This window comes from Chroicocephalus ridibundus, chromosome 8, assembly GCF_963924245.1.
Source record: "Chroicocephalus ridibundus chromosome 8, bChrRid1.1, whole genome shotgun sequence".
Lineage (NCBI taxonomy): Eukaryota > Metazoa > Chordata > Aves > Charadriiformes > Laridae > Chroicocephalus > Chroicocephalus ridibundus.
In genome coordinates, this window is record NC_086291.1 from 27775054 (window position 1) to 27798960 (window position 23907).

At 40.0% G+C, this 23907-nt stretch overlaps 1 protein-coding gene across 4 annotated transcripts in view; it reads right to left on the minus strand.

Moving 5' to 3' along the window:
- Positions 1-23907, minus strand: part of RABGAP1L (RAB GTPase activating protein 1 like) — a 252573-nt gene that overhangs the window by 66642 nt on the left and 162024 nt on the right. For 3 of the 4 annotated variants that reach the window (XM_063343730.1, XM_063343731.1, XM_063343732.1), the window contains exons 18-19: positions 22774-22815; positions 2720-2848 (exon numbers count right to left, since the gene is read on the minus strand). In XM_063343730.1, the coding sequence (XP_063199800.1) occupies positions 2720-2848; positions 22774-22815 (171 nt within the window). Of the gene's footprint in view, positions 1-2719; positions 2849-10486; positions 11335-22773; positions 22816-23907 lie in introns of those variants that run through there. The other variant, XM_063343733.1, reaches the window with a different exon arrangement.

Consider the following 23907-nt stretch of genomic DNA (forward strand, 5'->3'; position numbering starts at 1 on the left):
AATTGAATGTGGGGCATTGAGTTAACAGAGTCAAGGCATCTCATAGTCACCTAGTAGGGATGCGTAACAGAAATACTATGATCAGTATGAAGGAAGTATAAATGGAAGTGTCTGCATGCAAAAGCACCAGAAGAAACAATATGGAGAACAGGTTATGAGAACGGCATGTATTGATAAGCAAGAACATGAGTGAGAGCAGTCAAACTGGGAAGCGATGAGAAACGTATTGCTACACCTAGACCAGAACACCAGCACTCTGGTGAGGCCGTCCTAGAGATGACCAGGAGGTGGGAGACCCACAGCAAACCTACAGCACTTCACCTCTGCCGAGAGGGAACCAGGCTGGGAGCCACAAACCCACCTGGAATGAGGAAACAGAGACAAAGGGCAGCAATGACAGGCTGAAGCCAGCACGCTTCTGAGGAAAAGATCACACCATGAGAACCGTTTGTCCCCTAAACAGTACAAGAACTTTGTCTAGAAGCCAGTTTATTGTCATCAATCAAGAGGAACCCAAGAGACATAGGGAGGACTTTATAGCCACACTGTCCCTCATCACACACAAGTGACCCTGGCCACACAGAAGCCTCTGTCTGGTGAGCACATAGCTATCGGCATCAAAGACGAGGAAAAAGAGTGGAAGTGAGTGAAAACAGATTAATTTGAAGTAATTATCACCCTCCCCTCCAACAAGATCTTGCACTGCATTTCCTCACAGTCAGTTCTTGAGGTCTTTCACATTTTCACTGTTTTAAATAGACCATCTTAGGTTCAGAGTGTTCCCTATTTAGATTAACTTTACTGACTAAGCCATTAATCCTGACAACAACGTAAAAGGCTCTGAATTCCAGAACACTCCTCTCCACGAGCTTAATTGTTCCCAGCTTAACTATCACAAGACCGTTCAGAGGACAGTTTAGATCCCCTCCCATGTATTATATCTGAATGAAGGAATGAGTTAGCAGACGCCAACTACACTCCTGCAAGGGTGGAGTGTTACTAACACAGCAGAAGATAACTTAAATCTTCTACTGTTTCCCATCCCTGATAACCCCAGGTCTCAGCCCCGAATTCTCCCTCCATTCCAATAATTCCTACTGGTCCTCGTGTACTTCTGTAACAGGCAGGAGAGTGCCTTGACTCCATGTCTGCTGTACTCATCTGTGCTTTTCTCTTAAGGGCCAGAACCCAGAACGCACGAAATCCTGCACAGGCAGTGGATCCACTGCCAAATCCTTCAGCTGTCTCCCCATTCACATCGACGAACAGTTCAGAATGTTATACTCCGCTTTCAGAAGGCCCCGTCTGCTGAACGCATAGGAGGCACTATGCACGGAACATCTGCCTCAAACGCATTGCAAAATACCTTCCCAGTAAAACGTGTCATGTACATACATACCCAATACAAATTTAAAAAATAATGAAAAATATCACGTGGCACACAATATATTGCACAAGGAAATGAGAAAGGTGGACCCAGGAAAATCGATAACTATTTCTTCCAAAAAGTACCACGAGAACGTCTATTTTAACCTCTCATTAGACAATCAACACTGAGCTAACAACATAAAAGATAATTTTACTGTACTTGATAAGTCCTTAAATGACTCATTCAAGAACTGAGCAAAGGACTAAATGCTAAGCATCAAACTATAGTCTTTTACTCCCAAATACTCTCTTTCAGCAGCAGAGCTGAAATACAAATCCAATTTTAATAAAATCTTTGCACAGGTCTTTTTTTCTGGCTGGAATAAACATTAGTATGGCAAGCCCCACTCTTTCATAAGATCAGAGTTTTAACCAGTATGGAAAAAGTCCTTGCTTAATAAACTATTAAATTAAGCAGCACAAACGGAAATGAGTAAGTATATTGAGAGAGATAAAAAAAAGTCAGGGTGTTGGACGTCCCCTCAGAACGAACGTCTTCATGTGGCCCTTATTGGGCCACACCAAACACACATTTCCCAGCAGTGCTCCCACTCCAAGAAATAACAAAAGCACTTTTTTTCCAAGATCAAATGTTAAGCCCATCCATAGCTATACATATTCCAACAAAAAACCACCAGAAAAAATAGCAGACCTTTCAAATGACAGCTTTATGAACCTCTGTTGCAGATTAACAGATTTCCATCCTCAAAAACTTAAGACTCCTCGAATTTGCCGTCATGTATTACAAGCCCTATACTTGTGCCCCAGATGCTCAAAGAAGCCTACCTTTTGACAGTGTGGTCTTGGAAAGGGTAGAATATAAAAAGATGTTCTGTCATGGTAAGCTTGATATACAAACAAAAGTAAGTTTCTACCTCAATATAATCGTATGATACAGCAGCGCTCTGCAAATAAATAGCTTCTGGGCACAACAAGTAGTATCTGACCTTTGGTTGCATGATTATTATACATTTGATTAATTGGTTTAGTGTAATCATTTTTTATAAATCAATTAATGAATTAGCGAGTTCTGATAATTCCATTTTTTCATCATGCATCAGTATTTTAATTATTAGCTTGTACCTAAGCAGACAAAGAGGGAAAAGCTTAGCATTTTACTTTTTTTAATATAAAAAGTGTGTGTATATAAATATACAAACATGTATAAAAAGGAATAAACTAATGATTTACATTTCTTTACTTCTCACACGCTACGGCCATTCTTAATGTTGCACCCTACTTTTTCTGTAAAAACCCTGGGTGAATGAGAAGAAATTCAGACCATCCTTACCTTAATGTTGCAAGCTTGTTCCATCAGTCTCCTGGCGTTCTCTTCAGCTCTGTACCTCTTGGGCAACTGCACCCTGAAGAATTTCAAAGCTCCTTCAAAATCAGCTTGTAGAAGGTCCTCTTTTGAGGTCTGCAATTCAACACAGGGAACTACCGTAAGCAGCGAGAACATGCAGTCATGCTCGTTTACTGGATTTGTCATTTACTGAACGTGTTCCAAACCACCGATACTCACATTAGCTCAGAAACACCCTCCTTGCAATCAGCTCTCTAACCCCTATCTCATAAAACAAAACAGAGGCTAAAGCTTACCCAAGGAATCCCAGGCAGAACAGCACAATCAGAGACTGTAACACATTAATGTCTTTTATCCTTCTATTCCTGCAAGGTAGGAAAGGGATTCTGGCTCAGCCTGTCAAGATGTCACTCAGTGAGGAGAAAAACAAAAACCAAGCAAACGACAAAAACCCAGGAGAATTTAAAATATTTTCTAGAGAGCTTGTGCATTAGACCATTGCTGATTCTTATAACGCTGCCCTAAAAAGACAATGTATATATATAGATATATATGGTTGCAGACATGAACAGCAGAAGCAGAAATGCATATGACTCATAAGAGGCATCAGCAAGTCAACGTGCAGAAGTCTGTGACACAATTTCTCAAAGAACACTGTGCCAGAAAATGTTTTACATGCTTATTTCTTCATTCCTCATAATGCTGTACCTCTCAGTGTGGTATCAAGCCTAACAGGTCAGAAAATGTTAAACATTCAACATTAATCCAGTTCTGCTACTGACGGAGTAATATGATTCATAGGGACAAATGTATTCAACTTCAGATTCACCAAGAACTACACCAAGAGATTTAGCAGACACGAAATACCAAGCCTTGGGATTGCTCCTTTGAAAGGTTCTCAGGAACTGAATGTCCAGACTAGACGTTTAGGACGTCATCTCAAAAATGTGAATTTCAAGATCTTTAACACAGAAAGAGTGAACAAAACTGTGCCAAGGTACAGACTGGTATCATGGAGGCGGGCGCGGTGTATCACGGTATTACTACAAATACCTCACGAGCAGCGTAGGTACCTTTGTTTAAGGTTAATTGCTCAAGTACCACCACCACCACCATTTTCATGTGTGCATCCTCCGCTTTCTCATGAGTAACACCGTTTGTCTGTCTTTGCCTTGTTATACACAGTAGGTATATTACATACGCACAAAGTTTGATTCTTAACTATACTGCCACCCACTCAAAATCCTTTGCTGTCTCCAATTTCAGACAGCTTCTTTCCAGAAAACACGCTTCAGCCAAACACAAGAGATTTGGCTCTACACAGGGAGAACCAGGAGAAAATGTGCGACCTTTGATATACAAAACGTGAGGCTTGATGGTACTATTGTTCCTCTTGGGTGTTAAATTTGTTTTAAATAAATACAAATAAATGGAATTATCACTATAATGCAGAGAAAAAATTACTTTTATTTACAAATTCATTTACATGAAAATAATTATGTCTGCTGTGTAAAAGGCCTTCTTAAAAGTAGAAAAAAATTGTTTCCCAAAGCAAACTGAACTCCAGTATGGTGCTGCAGATACATAACAGTAATACTCAAACCTAGCTCGACATATTGCACCTTTCTGCTGAAAACGCTAGAGCTGCCTACCCAGATTGTCTATCAAAAATAGCAATTTATCCAACTTGGTTTTGGTGGGGGAAGAAAAAAGGGTTTTTGAAGGGATTTTAAATTATGTACCAAACCTGAACAGCTGCAGACGTTGCGGGGGTATTTTCCTGGTTACCCAGTATCTCTGACAGCGGAGAGCACGTGCTGACACCAGTGTGCCCCCCGAACGCTGATAATCGTCACTGCTCTGTGCCCCATCTTTCACTGTGGGAACCAGCATAGCAATACGCGCTTTGGTTTCTTCCATCAAGAGCCTACAAGGACAAAGTCTACACTGTACACATTTACCTATCACCCTATGTATTTTTAGAGATTAGTATCCTCTATACCCTAATAGCCACTCTGCAGTAGTTTTTGCTACATTAATCACAGGGAAAGAGTGAGAAAACTCCAAACACAACTGGAGTAGCTTCAGCAGATCCGTTTCCCCATGACTGCAGCATTTGTAAGGCAGACAACTTTCTGTCATCAAAATCCTCAGAGCGCTCTCAACATCTATTTGATCCTCCCCTCGTTCACAGCCAAGGAAGCTGCTGGGTCATCACTGCAGGGACACAAGAAAAACTGCCTTCAGGACGCTGATGAGAAATGTTCAGCTTTACAAACCATCACATCTGATTCTGTCCACGAAAATTTGGCAGGAGGACTATCTGGCTGAGACTCAATCAGACAAGACTGATGTAGCGTTGACAGAAAGCTGGTGCAGTCGGGTATCTACTGAATGCAGCTATGGCCAAGGCGTCCATTTCCTCTTTCTAATGTCATATTTCTCCTGGACGAGTTTTTACTGAGGCTGTATATGCTTTAGCCACGCTGGAACTAGATCGCCATTTCACTCCACAATGAGCTGTGTCTAAGATTAGCTGCGAGCTGTGGAGTGCGGTGGGAGCAGCCTGTCGCAGGGGCAGCACCGCGGCAAAACCCCACCCAGTATCCAAGACGGCATCCATCCCTGGCATCCTGGGCAGGGTTCCGTGGGGAAATGCTGATCGAAAAGCAGCAAATACTTTGATAACCAGCTCACTTGAAAGCAATTTCTCTCCTTCCCTCTCAGTGATGTTGACAACTGTCATCACTGTACAATTCAAATGGAGTTCCCCATTCCATTGCAAATTTGCCTTCTTTGGAGACCAGCTCTCCTGGCATTTCCAGTCCCCTCCTCTTCCTCATGCTGTGGCAGCCTCTCCTGTCCTCCCAAACCCAACACAAACACAACTCTGACCCCAGGGGGAAAGGGCCGGCACCAGCCAACCCTTTACCAATGGGTAAACCCCATTTTGCTGCCGTTCCTGGTTTTACGCAGAAGGTGCTCAGATACGGCAGCGCTGACAGACGGGGTAATCTCCAAGACAGGCTGACTGGAACATGCTTCCAACCGAGTAGGAGGGTGTTTTCAATTAAGACTTCTGGACAGTTGCTCCCAGCATAAAAGGAACACCAAACACAATTTTTGCCAAAGTTTTAGCACTTTATTAGGAGCTGAGCTATCCTAATTTGAAGTATGTATTCTTCCTAGAGGTCCTGACTAGACTACTTCTTTTTTTAATTTTGTATTTAGTTTATTTTTCTTAAATTAACATAACACATTGAGAGTTTTGGATTTTATTTTTTTTAAGGAATCAGAGGAGAAAAAACTGTTATAATCAACAATGAAATTACCCTGACAAACTTTAGAAAAGCAGATGCACCTACCCTTTATGTCCATAGCACTTCATTTAAAAATAAATACCAAAAAAAGACAGAGGCAAGTATGTCAGAAAAGCAGCAATTACATGTAAACCCTTTAAAGTCAGATTTAATTCTCCTAGGCTTCTGCTTGAATCACTGTTTTAATACTATTTTAACGGCCCCCAAACAAACCACTCTCACAAGATTGTAACTATTGACAATTTTGAAGGTCTCAACCCTGAAAAACCCACAAGAACCCTGAAAAGCCCATAAGAATAATGATGGCTCCTGGAAATAAGAACTTATGCGACAGAGTTTGCTGAACTAAGATTATAGTTACCAAAATTATAAACCATCACAATGTATAGTTTGATAAAATGTGTGGTAGAGCCTATACAGCTCAGCTCTTTCTACTTTGCTGAGTATTTTAATTTCATCATAATAATTTGTTGATCAAAAAATTAGTTTCACTATTAAAAATCACAAGAAATCAAAGCATCATTTTGAGAGCAATGATAACTGGGTTGTGTACGCTGTGTATTTTCTGCAAACAAACCTCTTCAGGTACCGATTAAAAACAGGAAGCAGCACAAAACCAGTGTGTGTGTATGTATATACGCAGTACCAAAAGAAATTAAAAAATAACAACGTTAGGATGCTAAGATTCACATTTCATGACATTTTGTGATTTTAATCAATAAGTCATAAAGACATTTCAGGAACCTTTTGGCAGCTGTTTGACAGGCAGAGATTTGTACGTTCATTGGTTCGTGTCACTCAGCTTGTGGAACTCATGAACAACTTATTTCACTACATTATCTGTAAGTTTAATGAACCAGTAATTAAAGTTTGGCAGCTGCATTGTATTTTTGTATACCTGGGGGACTCCAGGGCATTTTTTATTATTCTAGATATGATTTTCAAATAATCATATTTTAGGTTAAAATATATTTTTAAAACCATTCAAAAGATGAAACTGACTGAGAACTATGACAATAACACTAACTTTAAATGTCTCAGCTTGCCTTTCAGGGTTTGGCTAAATATGCCCTCGAATGTCCTTCCCACATCGCTTAAGTATTTCAATCTATTCACAAAATTATCTTATATGGATAAGTTGAAACTTAAGGGAAAGCTCTATCCCAGAAGTACTAGGGAAGCCTTCAAATCTGAAGGTAAAGTTCTGGAAAAATGCAAATGTTCAAAAAACAGGAATGGAATTTGAGAGACTTAAATGATGTTAATTTTTATATATAATTTTAAAATAAATAACGTTATACTACTTTACCCAAAATATTTAGGAAAATGTGGCTAAGACAAAGGACAAAGCCTTGGTTTTTTTCTTTAATTTAATTTCTCTGTCTTCAATTATTAATTGTGCAGTCTCATTTATTACTGACTATATCAACTAAAACTCCTATTCCCACCTGGGAACTAATACAGCAGAAGATATTTTAGATCAACCACACTACATTTCCTTAATTTAGTTCTTCCTTCCTCCTTCATACAAACAGATAGAAATTACTCATTTCCATAGAATTCTGCTTATACAGTATATATATTTAGAATTTCTGTAGAATGTCAGTGAGCATAAACTGCCTCCTTTACACCTTAATGGACAAGTGTCAGGAACAAGACCAAGTTAAAGGCTGAAAAGATTCTGGCCACACTCTACTCCACTATTTAATTTGCTACTGGTAAATTCAAAATATTTACACAAGTATCCTCACACTAATTTTTCAGAACACACACAGATGTGGCTTTAAATTCTTTTAAGAAGATATGCAACAAATCGAGGTAAGTGAGCTATTTTCTCTAACCTGGTAGCTCCTCTTCCACTGGTACCAACATGACAGGGGTGTTGAACATTGCACGACTGTGCACTGCGATGGCCTGAAACACAAGCCACAGACCTGACAACCTGGTCGAGGACTCCAAGATGATGAAGTTGCCCTTTTGTGCTGCAAAGGAGGGCAAGGATGGGTAAAACTTGGGATGCAGGCCTGGAAAAGTCTGATGGGCAAAGCTACACTGCTGCAGTTACGCTGGCACGCGCTTCTAGCACGACACATCAAAAGGCTCCTCTTACTGGCATTGCTTATGTCCATTGCTTTACTGTGAAAACTATACTGTCAACAAGATTTTTTTCCTAAATAAAATCTGTGCTCTCTGTAAAACACTGGTAGAAATGTGTTATGGAAAAAAAATGGCTTTGTTTTTGTGCGCAATGAGTTGGCATCCATAAATACAGCAATAATCCTGCATACACCCAGCAGTATCCCTCTACCCAAAATTGCACCACTGCGTTTCTACATAGGTCCAGACTTACACAGGTAATGCTCGTTCTGCCACAGGAAATATTGATGAACGTGGATAAGCAGCAAACACAAAATCTACCAGCTTCATCCGCCAATAGTCATCCCAAAGGAGACAAACCCACACAGAAATAGTGCTGTTTCACTTGCGCATCATCACAGTTGGCTCATGCAGTGACTAGGTGATCTGAATTTTTCTAAGGCTGGCATAAAGGTTATAGCTTATACTTCTCACATATATACATGGCATATATTCTGCTTATTCCCAAAACCACAGCAGAGGGAGAAATTTACGCAGGTAAAAAAGAATATAGTTCTTAATTTTATGAAACACTGAGGTTTTCAAGTATCTTTAGTTCTTCTCAAAGTACAAATTCTTGGTCCTCAGAGATTTCTCAGTTTTTAAAAATCAGAAACATAGTCTCTCCTTCTCTATGGAAGGAGTATATGTCAAAAAGGATACTTGTCAGCAGAGGTATATTTAGCTAATAAAACCTGACAGGAAATCACATTGACTCCACAAGTCAAGACTCTCTAATAGACGAGTATTTTTTATGTTGTTCTGCCTTTTTTCCCCTTTTTTAATAAAGAATATTATGTCATTCATCAAAGCTAAGCTGCCTGGGTGGCGAAGTACGCTAAATTTCTTGGTATTCTCCATCTGGAGGGCCAGATAGAAAGCCTGAATAAGTCAAGTGAAAAAGATCTTGGTGGTTTTGCCCCTGCTTTCCTCAGAGCTCCTCACAGACCAATTCAGAATGATCGGGCAGTCCTTGCCCCAGAGGCCATCAGCGCTAAAGGAGCAGGATGGATGTTTAGGTACACTCGGAGGTAAATAGAATAACGCTTACACACACACCAGATTTAACCACGCACTACTAGTCCCTGTGACAGGCAGGAGACCCAATTCTACAAGTGCCTGTGGGCATCCAAATTCATCTGCACTTTACTAGCAATCAGAGAGTTTGTGGTTTTTTTTTATTTTCATCTAGCATCTCACAGCACAAGGACACACTGGTTCTACTACCCACTTTTTTTTTTTCCTTCCTTTTACACTGAATAACTTACAATACGCAGAGCACATTCATTTCTGTGAGCGTACTGCAGAACATGCAGACAGGTTTCAGCAGCACAACACAAATGCCACGCAGGTCACTCCTACAGCTGCAACACAGGAGAGCAGGGGGTATGGAAATAAAGGAAAGGCACCACCCCACTAGAAAATGGGATGGGATCAGTAAGGAACTGTCTCCACATGCATCACACAAAAATGAGGTTGTGGTGTTGAAGGCCACGGACCAAGCGCAGCTCTGAGCTGCAGCCAGGCTCAGCTACAGCAGCCCAGAGCAGCCTCCGCTGGGACTCGGCACTGACTCCTGGGCTGGCCACTGTTGTGTGGGTTTGAGTCAGCTTTGGACAGCACTAGAAATGACAAAAGCGTACTCCTCCGTACCATGACATGCCACACCGATTTCAGGCATCACATACAGGCATCATTTGCTGTGACAGATGAAAAACACCTTTAACAATTTATTTCCCAGATAATTCTACAGACGTATTTTAAACTTTTTTTATGTAGTGTCAACTGCCTTTTCAAAATCAAACACAGAAACAGTAGAAAACCAAGATACATCAACACGGCTTGAATTTTTACGAATGCTTAAATGTCACAAGTATAAAATTTGACATGCTAACCATTAATGCACTTTCCATCAGTATCTAGAAGTAGACCGGGCATACTGCTTATTTGGAATCATTACAGGACTAAGAACAAAAGCATCCATGGCTTTAGGATAGATTTTTTTAATTTTTCTTTTACAGCGCAGCCCTGGTTGTGAACCCTTTGAGCTAGTGAAGGAGTGGCACCAATCCCCATTTGCAGGACCAGCGTCCAGCCCTTCTGAGCTAACACGAAAAAGAAAAGACTCAGTGTTCAGGAGACGGATTATGAGAAGCCGAGAGGAAAAAAATCAGAGACCTTTCACGCCTCTATTCAGTGTCAGGAATCCTGGGGGGGGTGTGGGGTGGTAGAGACAGGATCGGGAGGGAAGATGGCAAATTCGCAATTAATTGATTTCAAGGAAATGCGATCTCACCGCAAGCAGCCGAGGCACAAACAGGCGATGCCCCATTCCCAGAAGTTCCAGCACTCGACATGCATACTCATTCACCAGCTTGCTTCTCTCGTCGTGCATGTCCTGGGACTTTCTGACGGGTGGTGTGAGCTTGGCAGCTGGGGTTTTGCAAGGCACCCCTTCTTCCATGAGCAGTACGCAGGAAGTATCCAGAGCGAGAACAGTAATTTCAAAAAGTGCAAGATTGGGAGAGCCAGCCTCAGGTCTCTGACACGGGCTCAGATGGCCGCCTACAGCAACGCCCGTCCCTCTCTCAGAAAGAGAAAAGCATCTTTGCTAAGAATCAAGGAAAAATACGGTCCACCGTGCTGGCTCAGCCTGAGTCCAAAGTAGATTTGAAAAACAAACCAAAGAAAACATGGATCTAAAAATGTACCTAAAGAGCAGGAAAATGGCAGAAAATGAGTGCGGGAAATCTCGGACAGGAGAGCTTTCAGGGCTCAGTGTCCGTGGATGCGTGTGCCAGCGGCAGCAATAAGAGCAATAAAGGCAGGGCAGTTCTGGAGCTGCGAAGAGAAAAGGATGAGCTCATTGCGATCTCCGACCGGTGACAAGCGTGGCGGCTGCCGCTGCTGCCTCTGGCTGTGAATCCCTAATGACGGGGCAGGCGAGGAGGGGCTGGGAGGAGGAGGAGGGGGTGATGGAGCGTGCAGAGAGCCTCTCGGGGGACAATGCCGTCATAAGAAGCCAATAGTGAGCGGCTGGACAGCTGAGCTCCCCTCCCCATCTACCTTAAATCAATTCAGCTGTGAGGGGCTTTGCTGTTGAATCCCAGGCTCACAGAGTCTGAGCTGCATCCCCCAACACCCGATGGCTGGGAAGAAGCCATCCTGCCAGCCGATATAGCGACTGGTACTCCATCTGCTTCCGAATAATGCAAATACAGCCTCGGGCAGGTAGGGCAGGAGACCCCCATCACTCCTGGATGGTGACCAGGAGAGGGGCAAGGGCATCGTAAGGGGCTGCCGGCGAGGAGGGAGCGGCAGGCAGCTGCTGAGAAGCCATAGCCCATCTCTGCACAGCTTGCGCAGGATTGAATTCAATCATTTAGACAACGGTAATTTCCAGCACTGTGTTCTCAGGCAGCATTTCTAAACCCGGAGACGATGGGCAGAGAGGGAATGATGTCAGCACAGGCAATTTGAGTCGGTTCTAGAAATTAACCGCGCGTTTGTAAGGAAAACGCCATGATGTCACACCTTCAGTCGCCTGGCATCGCCCCCGTGCAGGGAACAGCCCCGGTGCCCCCGCCATCTGGTTAAAGACAGCCCAGCAGGTACCGCTTCATTCCAGAGCCACTGATTTCAGAAACCATGCTTCATTTGTGAATTTTATGCTGCTTCATTTTTGAATTGCCTAATTATAAAATGGGCTCTGTAACAGAACAATACACATTTCCGATCGGAGCAGACAGTAATATTCCATACATAACTAACATATAGAAAGGTGGTGATTTAAAATATTGTGAAGAGCTCTATGGATATGGAACACATTATCGCAAACACTTCAGCAAATGCATATTTGAGCTCTAAACATCATTTATCTAACATGTCAAGAAAAAAACATCAGTATTTAGTTTAAATACTAATACCAAGTAAAAATCCATAGCATGGGGTCACCGAATTGAAATCATAAACACATTCATGAGTAGTTAAAATACGAAAATAATTTTAATTTACCACAAACAAGCCTCGATAAGTACTACAAAAAGCAGAGAAAATTAGAAAAATAAATTAATTGCATTCCGTCTGATATACCACTCATACTGGTATATCCTTTCAAATAAAAGTAAATTTTCTTGAATAAGATGATTTTTTTTTTTAAAAAGGACATTATTACCAAAAATAGCCCCATCCACACAGATGACCTGGCTCACAGTGACACATGAAGCAGGTGGGAAAATGGTTAAAGCAGAACCAGCAGAAGTCATGGGTCAAAGATGACCAGATGACCGATGATGACAAAGAGGCCTCAACGATTCATCCTCTGCTGATACGGGATTTAAACCAAGTAAAGCACCTGCAAATTTGGGCAGTATTGAATAAGCTGTTTAATACAGGCAGTCTTCTGAAAGCTGATTTAAGTATCTCAGGTTGTGAAACACTATTTTGCAGATGAAAATCTTCGGTACGGACTAGTGCACAGGGCGGGGTCCCAAAGAGGCGGAGGCTACAGCATTTCTGTCTCGGCTGGAATTAGGGGTATTTACTGAGATCCTGTTCAAGAGAAGCTATGCACGACTCTTAAGAAAAGGGAAACCACAACCAACGCACATTTCATTCCAGTTTAAGATTATAGTGAAGATTGTGATGGGAGATCTCCTATACTTTCCAAACTCCCCTCTCAGCCTGCAGTTCCAGAGATTCTGGTTTATTATCTAGTTTGTTACTATGTGTACAGGTAAACACCACGATGCTGATCAGTTATCCATCACAGGTTAAACTATCGGCTTTCCAGACTCTATGCTTGTAGGGTGAAAGGGTTTAAAAGAAAGGAAGTAGCTCTTCCTTTTTTTTCTGAATTTTTAAAGTGTTTCCATCTAATTTAAACACAGGCGGGCAAGCATGATATTCTACAAACATTAGGTTCTACCTTCCACGAACAAATTAAAACACTGGTCATAACATTAAAAAGGAAGAAATAAGAACTTTGTACTGTGAGTTACAGAACTGACGAGAAGCACAGAGGTGAATGGGCAGCGTCACTGGTGACTTGGGGGTGAAACAGGCAAGAGGACAGCTAATTCCAAGCACTGTTCATGTAAAAAGCCTTAAATTATTTCTTGCATAAATCACACTTCAATAAGCTAATAGTTAACTCTCATCCTTACAGAAATTCAGGTTTGGTTCATTTTGGCTAAGCCTTATGAAAAATGGAATGAAGTGATTATTAAAGTCTTCAGTTCTAGAAAGTTATAATAGGATATCAGAGTTAGAGGCTAAAACCAGATGAATTCAGGTTAGAAATAAGGTGCAAATTTTTAGGAATGAGGAAAATTAACTACAGAATTAGCTTCCCAAGAGATGTGGTCTACTACCATCATTACGATTTTTACATCAGGCCTGGATTTCTTGTTTAAAAGGAGGCCTCTAAAATATGAAAAATTCCAAGGCTTGAAAAAAAAAAAACCCACCCTTAATTATCAGCTCTGTGTTTTTCAGGAACTCCTTTCACAAAGCATAACAGTGAACCGTCATTCAAATCTGCAGTTTGAGACTTTTTATACTCCCTACCATTCTTAAATACGTCTACATCCTCATTGAACACTACATCTTATTTTTATCCATGTCTGACCAGGAATTGTGATTTTTCCTTCCTGTAAACTTCATTGCTCTTATCCGTGCCATTAGATTACTGTCCTGTGTTCTTCAGACGGGCCTGACTGAAGTCAACTTAAAAACTAAAAATGGCCCCAAAGGCAGTAGCTTGCACTCTAACTAGAATGTCTTAGGGTAAACACATATTACTCGTGCTTTGATTTCCATGGCGTAGACTACCTGTTTCTGGCTAAATTCTGTTTCTGGCCTTCCTATCCATGGAACGTCTGTTTGCTCTCATGGTACTGGTGCAGTAAAGATCTGCTCATATCTGAAGGCCAGTGAACTCAGAAGAAGTGGCTAATGGCAAAATATTCTCTTAGCAAATAAAACCATATAGAATGTGACTTGAAATTATCTATATTTTCTGAATTCTGTAGCAAGATACCAAGGATCTTGATGGGGATTCCTTTATAAATCTAACTACTTTAAAATATACCAAATTAGAACATACGGAACACTATAGAACATAAATGAGCGCAAAAAGCCTGAACATAAATGTGTTAGTTTTAGGCATTCATACTGGTTTAGTTCCCAGATACCGGTGTTCTCACTTGCGTATTTAACAAGGCATGACAACTTGCTGTAAAAACTGCCAACCTGCCCACCTTGCATAATTTTAAAATTATGACCCTGTGTGAGCACTACTGATTTCTTTTTTTCATAATGGCTATATCAATTGCTAATTGATCAATGCTGATTGATGTATGATGGCGTTGCTCTTTTCTATGTCAACTGTAAAAAAAAAAAAAAAGGGAATTGGATTGCCTGTAATATTTTAGCAGCAAAAATTACTGACTTTGAAAAGCTAAATGGACTCTAAAACTGGAAGAAAAAAAGGAAGTTCTCTTTCAAGCTTATTCCTATAAAAGGATAACAGACATTCTGCACCAGAACAGCTCTGAAGATCCATACATCATGCCCACAGTAAGAGCTTCACTTCTTACCGTATCAGAAATTACTTTGTCCTTTCTGTTCTTCGGGTCTAATCACAACTGTGTAATCTGGATTTAGTGAAGTTTACATCTTTATCATTATTAGAGAGAACATGATAAAACAATTTATTTTCACAGTAGATTCCACCAGAGCTCTGTGCTGGGGTCGTGCTGGTTGGCCTTTTCTTAAATGGCTTGGAAGAAAGGGCGAATCATGAGGTGACAGCGTTTGCAAATGCTACTAAATTATTCAGGGTGTTAAAGACAGGGGCTTACAGCAAAGAATTGCAGAAGGGACCGTAAGAGACTAAATGACTGGGCAATAGTACAGTAAATGAAAGTCAATGTGAATAAATGTAAATTGATGCACATGGGGAACAATATTAATTTTACATATAAATGATAGACTCTGAGCTGACAATTGCTACTCAGGAATGAATCTTGGAGTCACTGCGGACGGTTCTACGAAAATAACAGCTCAGTGCACTCCAGAGGTCAACAAAATAAATCAAATGGTAGAAATCAATAGGAAAGGAATAGAGATCTAAACAGAGAATGCCATTATTCTACAGTATAACTCCATGATGGGTTTTCATCCTTGCTATTATGCATCACTCTGGTCCTCCCATCTCAAAAAGGAGGATATTAGAGACAGGAAAGTATCCAGAGAGGGAATGAGGCTCATCAGAGGCCTTGCAATGAGGAGGCAAAAATAGACTACGATTATTAAGCCTGTAAGACTGATGAGGGATATGGTAGACCTATAAAATCATGAGTGGTGTGGAGAAAGTGAAGAGCAACCAACTGTCCAAAATGCCTTCCAATACAGGAACGAGGAGCCTCACATGAAACTCATAGGTGACAGGTTCCAATAAAACAAAATGATAATTAAACTGAGAAAATCTCTGTGGCTACTAATCTACATGTGTTCAAAAACTCACGCGACAAACCCATGAAATAACAATACATATGGAGTTATTAAACACGAGACTCATTCTTTCTCACAGAGTCCCTGAGACAGGAACTGCTGGAGGAAAAAGTATTATTGCCCTGTTCTTACAGTCCTTCCTGTGTATCTGCTGTTGACAAGATACTGGGCTAGATAAGCTTACAAGTCTGATCTGGAATGACTCTTTTCATGTTTTTGTTTACTTCAGTGACATACTTAATATAAAAAATATCACACAGAATCACAAGATTTGGTAGGTACATGAGTCATACACAGGATATTGAAAAAAAATTAAAGTGTATATATATATCTATATATCAGAACTATATGTAGTCCTGAAAACACCATCTCTGGTTTACAACATCTGGAAATTATAAGCAGACAGTATAATGGGGAAGTGCGACTAATAGATAAATCAGGGCTCAGTGCCGCTGAAGAAATGCAGTCCAATGAACTTCATGCTTTCTCTGTTTTCAGTCTTAAAAAGAGAACGCCTCTTCTCCCTCAAAATTAAAAATCTATGATGAACGTTCACCTAATAGAAATTGAACTGATTTTAGGTGTGAAGAGGAGATGGGCTAAGAAAGTAACTAGTCAGGACAGAATGGATTTTAGCAAGCAAATGAAGGTGGACATTTAAAAATAGAAAACTGATTATATTAGGTCTAGAAAATCAATAGTCTGGAAGTTGATTGATTCTGGACATTTTCAGGCACAGATTTCTATTTCTAAAGATATAATCTCCAACAAGTCACCAAACAGTGTTTTTTTGTGCTGGGGGAGTGGGTTTGGGGGGCTGGGAGTCCTTCAGCCCAGCAGAACCTGCAGTTTAACGACCTCCTTAATTTAGGAACTAGAAATCTAAAAGCAGTGATCTGAGAGCCTCCTAAAAAGCGAACTTCTTGTCCTCCGCCTAATGGAGAAGACCTTGAAAAGAGAACAGTCTGCTCTGATCTCTAATACCAAAACGTTAGGATCCACTTCTGTACCAGAAGCTTCAGCGCTGATCCTGGCATCAGCTACATAAAGAAGCTATAAAAAAAAAATGGTGTGAAGGGCTATATCTATTTTGTCTTAGATTCTAATGTGGACACTTCTTTTTTTATCTTGAAAAGAGCCTTTTGAAGATTTAATGCACTTACAGAGTGGACTAAGCCAGATCACCTAGAGTCAAAACCAGTTCAGGTTGGAAAGGAACCCTGTACATCACTTCATCCAACCTCTGGCTTAAAGCAGCACTAATTTAAAGACCAGCTCAGGCTCCTCAAGTCACTGTAAACGCCAAGTAAGAGCGATGGCATGCAGAGAGAGAATGAAATAGCTGTTTTATCTCTTGGAGACGAGGCCTGAACTCCACTGCCTACACGCTCAGTGCACTTTTCGTATGATACCTCTCAAAAAGTTACAGTAATTGTCACAATTTCATGCCCAACTGAAAGACAACTCACATTTTTTAACTGTCTGCATTGACAATATGCAAGTTTTACCTAAAATAAGCACCTGTCCAGTCTTCACTGACATCCTCGGATGTTTAACTAGTAAGATTTAATCAAAATATAAGTATCTTATTTCAGTAAGGTATCGAAGAATTGTGTGTTCAACTTAACTATTTCTCTTATACGGCTTATTTTCATCTGACTGATAAAAATTATTTCATTACGTGCTGTTATGACTTGAACCTTTTGGCTTTTTCCTTGTTTGTTATCTTAAAAGACTACACTACTTTTTAAACACTAGTGCCCCAGACTAGGCAGTGGTAAGTGATAATTTCGGAAGCAGGTGATAAAGGGAGGAATAACCTCAAGGGACGTGACCCCGGCCATTTGGGTTTAACTGGGAGCCACACAGCTCCCTGGAGAATTAGGTGTAACTCACCCATGAAGAGCAGGATCTAAGGTGCACAAAAATGGATGACTGCTCTGGCTATCTTTGGGTACGTCCACTTCTCATGAGTATGAATTTTTGAGCTATGCCTTTAACACAGAACAAAATTTCAGATCTGATTTTAAAGTTCTGGGTCAGTGCAAGTGGCAATTCAGGAGATAAGTGATGGACAAAATCCGAGACAGGTTAGGTCAGGTGTCTATCTAAAGAAGATAATGTATTGAAAGTGAAAAAAGAAAACCTACAATTCACTATATGTTCATTAAGAAGTGAAATGTAAATGTACAGCATAATTTTATGCAAAATTTGTGCTCTTACACAAATCCACATCTAAGGTGGTGAAACAGTATTTGTGGAACCCTCTGGTTAATCATGAATACTATTTCATACAAGTGTAAGAGAATAGTATGATCCTCGTGGTTACCAGATAAAGCAGATTTTTTGGGAAATAAGGAAATACAACATTAACACAGAAAATATAGTGTGACCCCTCTCAAAGACCAGGCATTCACCTCTAAAAAGATTAATACAGAATTGAGATGATGCAGAAGATAACTACTAGAGTTCAGGAACACTAAGAAATTGGTTTATTTAGTAAACAATATGAATGATATCTATAAATACTTCAAGGTGATAAACACCAGTGTGAGTGTCACGGGAAGGGGACTACTTAAGATGAAGGACAATGCTGATATAAGAGTAGAGGAGTGTAAAATGATCAGTGACGAATTTAAAACCGGAATAAGGGAAATGGCCTTCCACCGTCAATATTGCTGCTGTTACTAGTTTATGAAATGGATGCCATGTCACATAATGGCATACTATAGCAGAGAAGCATTTCTTTGGCCCAGGAGGTCCTTTTCAGTCCAGACACAGAATGATATAAAGATAACAAATAACCCTCCTTATCCAAGGTAATTTTGACACCTTTTTTTTTTTTTTTTTTTTAAAATCTGAGGAGCCTCTGTATCAGCTACTTGAATTAATAGCGTCGTCTGCTGTCCCTGCCATCGTACCTGACATTCTGCTCCCTAATCTGTTGGGCACAGACTGACACAAACAGCATTGAGACTGAAAGCTGGCAACAGAAATCACCAAGAAATAGAACCACCTTGTTTGTGTAACACGCAGTTATCACTTGGTAACATGCCGTGAGGAGGAGTGCAAGAACTCATAACCACCATTAGAAACGCTGCTCACATTCACTTGAGTTCGAGGAACGATATATAAAAGTACTGGTTTTAAGATAAATATGTACTGAAATGAATGTCTGTAAGGTAATAATGCACTGGCTGTAGCAAATACACAGGCTGTAACAAATACATTATCGTTTCTCACTATTTTCTACCCATTTCAGTTTGAATATTATACACCTTCCTGATCAAAACTACAGCTTTCCTCTGGCATTAAGAGACATGTTTTTAATGGTCACCCAGATGAAAGCTCAACAACCCAAGTGACCTTCAGTGCTGCTATCAATCACACCCCATGAGCAGATGAACCCTCAAAAAAAAAAGTTTGGATGTGGACCTATTTTAAACCCCTGTGGTTCGTTCTTGTATTTCCAGTTAACACGTACTCTTCTCTGCCTTTTCAGTAGTTAGCAACTTCAACTACAGCCTGAGTTCTCCACAATCTCATATTTTAAGACTTGCCTCATTTTGCTAATTCCAAAATAAAGCGTGCCTTTAGCTGTTTTTGCTAAGGTAGCAAGATCAGAAACAGAAGATTAAGGAAATAATTACTGAAATATCCAAATACAAAACAAAGGTTATTGTTGGTTTTGGTTTGGTTTTTTTTCTTTATTTCACACACGTGAAGATTTTCATGTTTGTAATTTACAACAAAGAAACCAACTAGTTGATGACAAAAGGTATCTGGTAGTATGCTAGCCCTGGAATGGTACATTTTCCTCTGTCATTCTCAATTAATGGTCTTAATAGGGATTTTTTAAATTAAAATACGGATGTTTGTTGAGTTGCTCTAAACCACAGTTTTCTATGGTGCCTTTTTCAACACTGGGGTTCTTTTCACACCCCAGCGCTTCACTGTATTTTCTGATGCTCAGAAAGGAAAGGAGAGGGATTTGATTTTCTATCAATCAGCTCAGCTTACTCAATGTTCATTCAGGTGCAGTCTCCACATGACATAACTGAATGATTAATGGCAAACTGTAAAATACCGCCACCAGCTGGAGAGCCCGACAGATGAGCATACTGTGGAGCGCAGGAAAAGCAGTGACATGCATTAGGAAGCATAACATTTGGATGCTACTGAGAGAGAGACTGTGCTTTTCCTTCGGTAAGAAATCAGATTAATGCCCTGTTACAAACGATGGCCTCCATAGCTAAAGAGCTTTAGTCCTCCAGCTGTTCATTGCTACAGTCACACTCAGAACGTGGGAGAGGGAAAGGGAAAGGATTCCACTCGTGTCTTAAATACACGTTTATTTCCCAAAGATTACTGCATCAAGATGTCTTGGGTAATTGGTCACAGAAGTAGAACTGTCATTTCAAAACTAACCAGCATTCCCTTTGAATACTAGCAGCTGGTTCTAACAGTGCGAAACCGCATCGGGTACAAGGGAGTTCAAGATAAAAGCTATTCTGTTGCTATTTAATGAGGGATTGTGAAGCACACGCTTCACAAAGAAGTGAGGAACAAGGCATTTGCACAGTAAAAACTCAGATATTCCAATGATGAAGGATTCCCTCATCCAAATTAAATATAATCCAAAAGATTGTGGACGAGAGAACTATCGCTCTGTTTTAACAAAGAACAAATCCTTAGGAGTTGTCTTCATTCGCTTCATAATCACAGAGAAATAAGACTTTAGAAACACACAGTTTTTAAAGTGGTTGTTCTGCAGCATGCACATTCTGTTTCTGTAACTTAGACAGACGGGTATGCTTAACCAGTTTGTTCCTCATGATTAGGAGAGATTACAAACACGTTTGAACAGGAAAAAGAAAACTTCAGGTCTCAGAATACAAAAGTATTTTCTTCCCTAACAGAACAGCAATTCCTGCTGAAAGCAAATCATATGCTAATTCAATTGTATATAATCACCAGCTCTACCTTGGTACCACTATGAACCGTGCTCTTATGTGAGTGTTTCTGACTTAGAATCTACTCATACTTACCTGTATTTTCTTGGCGCTTGTTTTTGGCTGCAATATAGCAATACTTTCTCAGGATAACACCTCCCATACCATTTAGAGCCGATTACTGCCAGAACAGGCAGATACAGCATCTAGCATATATGTATAAGAACTGCTATAAGCAGAATTAAAACCATCTCTTAAAACTCTTGAACTTCAAAAATAGTTATAATAAGACTGACAAAATACTTTCTTGAATTATCCTCTTCTGGAACAGCCAAAGAGAAATATTCAACTGGATAAGCAGCACGTTGTGGAATACATATAAAATGAGAAGTCTGAGCACTTTCTGTTAAAAGAAATTGGATTAATCATTCAACACACACACACAAGAAATCCTTATTTGCAGTATGACACGCATGAGTTAAGGATTTTAGTCCTTTCCAACCCTTATCGTATTTTCTACACAGTTGTTCTGCTGCTAATCTCAGTTCAACCGCTCCCATTGGCAGCGGCAGGAAACCTACGGAAAACAGACTTCTGGGTGTAAACCCATGGTCTGAAAAGCCATCCTTCATAACCAAATTGGACTCTTTTCCTGAAAACCTTGCCAGACATTTTCAGCTCAGTGCAAGTACTCCTCCTTTTCTCTCTTCTCCTTCAGTTTTAAAATTCATAAGATGAAATCTCTACCTCTTTCCAGAACCCATTCCCACTCCTATGGCAGCAAACCTGTTGGGTGTTGCTCGGATGCTTGCTTTCACTTCTTCACTACCCATCATACCATAACCTACTAGATTGCCCTTTAGCCATACTGGCCTTAAAAAAACAGAAAAATAACAAGCCCCCATAGTTGCAAATAAAATATGAAACAGGAAGAAAAGAGCACACACTTCCCTCCCCCTTTTTTACAAATTTAGATTTGCGTAGGAGCACTTTCCTGGAAATGTACATTAAACAAATTTCCTGTTTATAGGCAACTTCATTAAATACATTTCTACTCATGTAGAAAGTCATAACGTCATTTGACACGTTAACTGTGTTAGTGTAAAACACAAGTTATTTTGGACATCTCCTTACCATAACGCTTATACACTGTATTACTTCACGGAAGTTACCCTACCTCAAGTGAAAATCTATGTGTTTTGCAATTTCCAGTTGCTCTGTTCACGGCAGCAGATGTATGTATGTTCCTGGTGTGGAGCACTTTTGCTGTAGGACTTTGTGCCGCAGAAGTCCAATCTCTGAGAATTACTCTCCACTGAATAACTCAACTAGTAGCTGTTTGCTACTAGTAAATCATAGGTAAACGATAACAAAAACACGCTGGAGGACCGAGAACAGCCAAAGGATACTGGTCTGTGCCCACGTAATGGGGTGGTTGTGTTAGGAGTGACAGGCTGTTCTGTCCTGAGCTTTAGCCTAAAGTATTTGATGGGAATATCATTTGAATTCCAAGGTGGCATTTCAAATTCCACATCACGTGCCTGTACGTGGACTGGATTTTAACTAGAGCCAAATTGTGAAGGTCAATGTAAGTTAACTTTGAGCTACTCACTGGCATCAAAAGTGACGATGCTCTACCTACAGGTTTCGTTGTTTGTTTGGTTAGGTAAATTCTGTGTCCAAGCCAAAGACAGAAGTCGCCCTTATTGTAAAAGACTCTCTCCTCTCTTGACATTACAAATACATTTGATACCAAATACTATTGAATCACATTTCTTGATTTATATGAAAGAATCCAGCCACAAAAATGAACCCAGCCATGCTGCAAAATGAATCAGAGTTGTTTTCTTAATAGTAATCACACACGTGACATTTAAATCCTTAGACTGCACTCCTTGTTCCAGAAACTTTATGACATGATTAAGTTTAATAAAACCAGATCTACCATAAGTAAAATTTTGAAGACATCTCTACCCAAATGGATGATATTTCTCCTCTGTTCCCTCTTCCAGGAGTCCCACTATTGTTGTTCCCTTAGTCATGATACCTTAAGATAAGAAAATATTCCATACAGTTTAATAAAATTAAAAACCCCACGTTCTAATGAACGACTTACCTTTAAGAGAGCCAAGGCTACATGGAAGATTATGTTCATACCCTGAAAATAAGAAGAAAAAGACTTCAATCAGTGCCAGCATACAAATCTCTCTTCCCTATGACTAGGGAAGTCTCTCTTCACTATGTACCATCATAACTAGATGCCGCAAACCTCTAGGGAATGCTTCCCTTATCCCTGCTACACTTCAAAGTTGATCATTAGAGCCCCAAGGCACAGTTTCCCAACTCCCAGCTGGGGAAGATGACAGCTCTTTGGAGCTTTTGGAATCTCACTGTTCATGTGCCGGGTGCTATGGATGTGACAGGATGTCCCTCCTTCATTTCACTACCTGTCAGTGCTGGTTTTCGTAAACAGTGCAGAATATTACAACAAGCAGGGCATCAAGAAAATGGGATAAATATTCTGGTTAATAGGATTTTTGCCAAGTAACTGAGCTTAGCTATGATTAATCATGTACAATCTTTTATGCACAAACTGTAAAAAAAAAGTAAAACACAAAAGACCCCACAAGTATACAATACATCTTTTTTGCTGCCATAGCCTACATATCTTGATTATTTAAAATTATAAATAGCTTTGTGTTCATCCAAATAGGAAAAATACCATATGCACTTCTCATTTGCTGTATTATGTACTTTGTGTGCAGACTGTTTTCCTAGATTATATTTTACAAATCCTCTTGCCTGCTTGTTAATGGCATAATAAATCTTCTCTTATAATGTCTTTCAGGGCCGATATCTAAAAATGTCTCAACAGATTTGCACACAAGTAATACTGTCACTGCAATACATACTGTTGTGGGATAAAACCGGACTTATTATAAGCGAACGTTCTCCAAGAAATACCTGTTTCTGCAACTGAGAATTTTTCCAAGCCTCTTTCTGAATGCCTGAGACCATATTTCAATGAAAATTAGCTTTTATAAAAATCTGCAGAGACTTTTCTGAGGCATTCTTGGAAAGACATTCTATTATTTTTTTTTATATGGCTAGTATGGTGCCTTGAAGGGATTCTACCATTAATGAGTCTCGGAAATGCTATGACATTAAACATAATGAATATTGCAACACTCCCGGAATTACTTTGCAGCTTGATATATAATCATGATGGCAACAAACTGTCTTTTTTCCA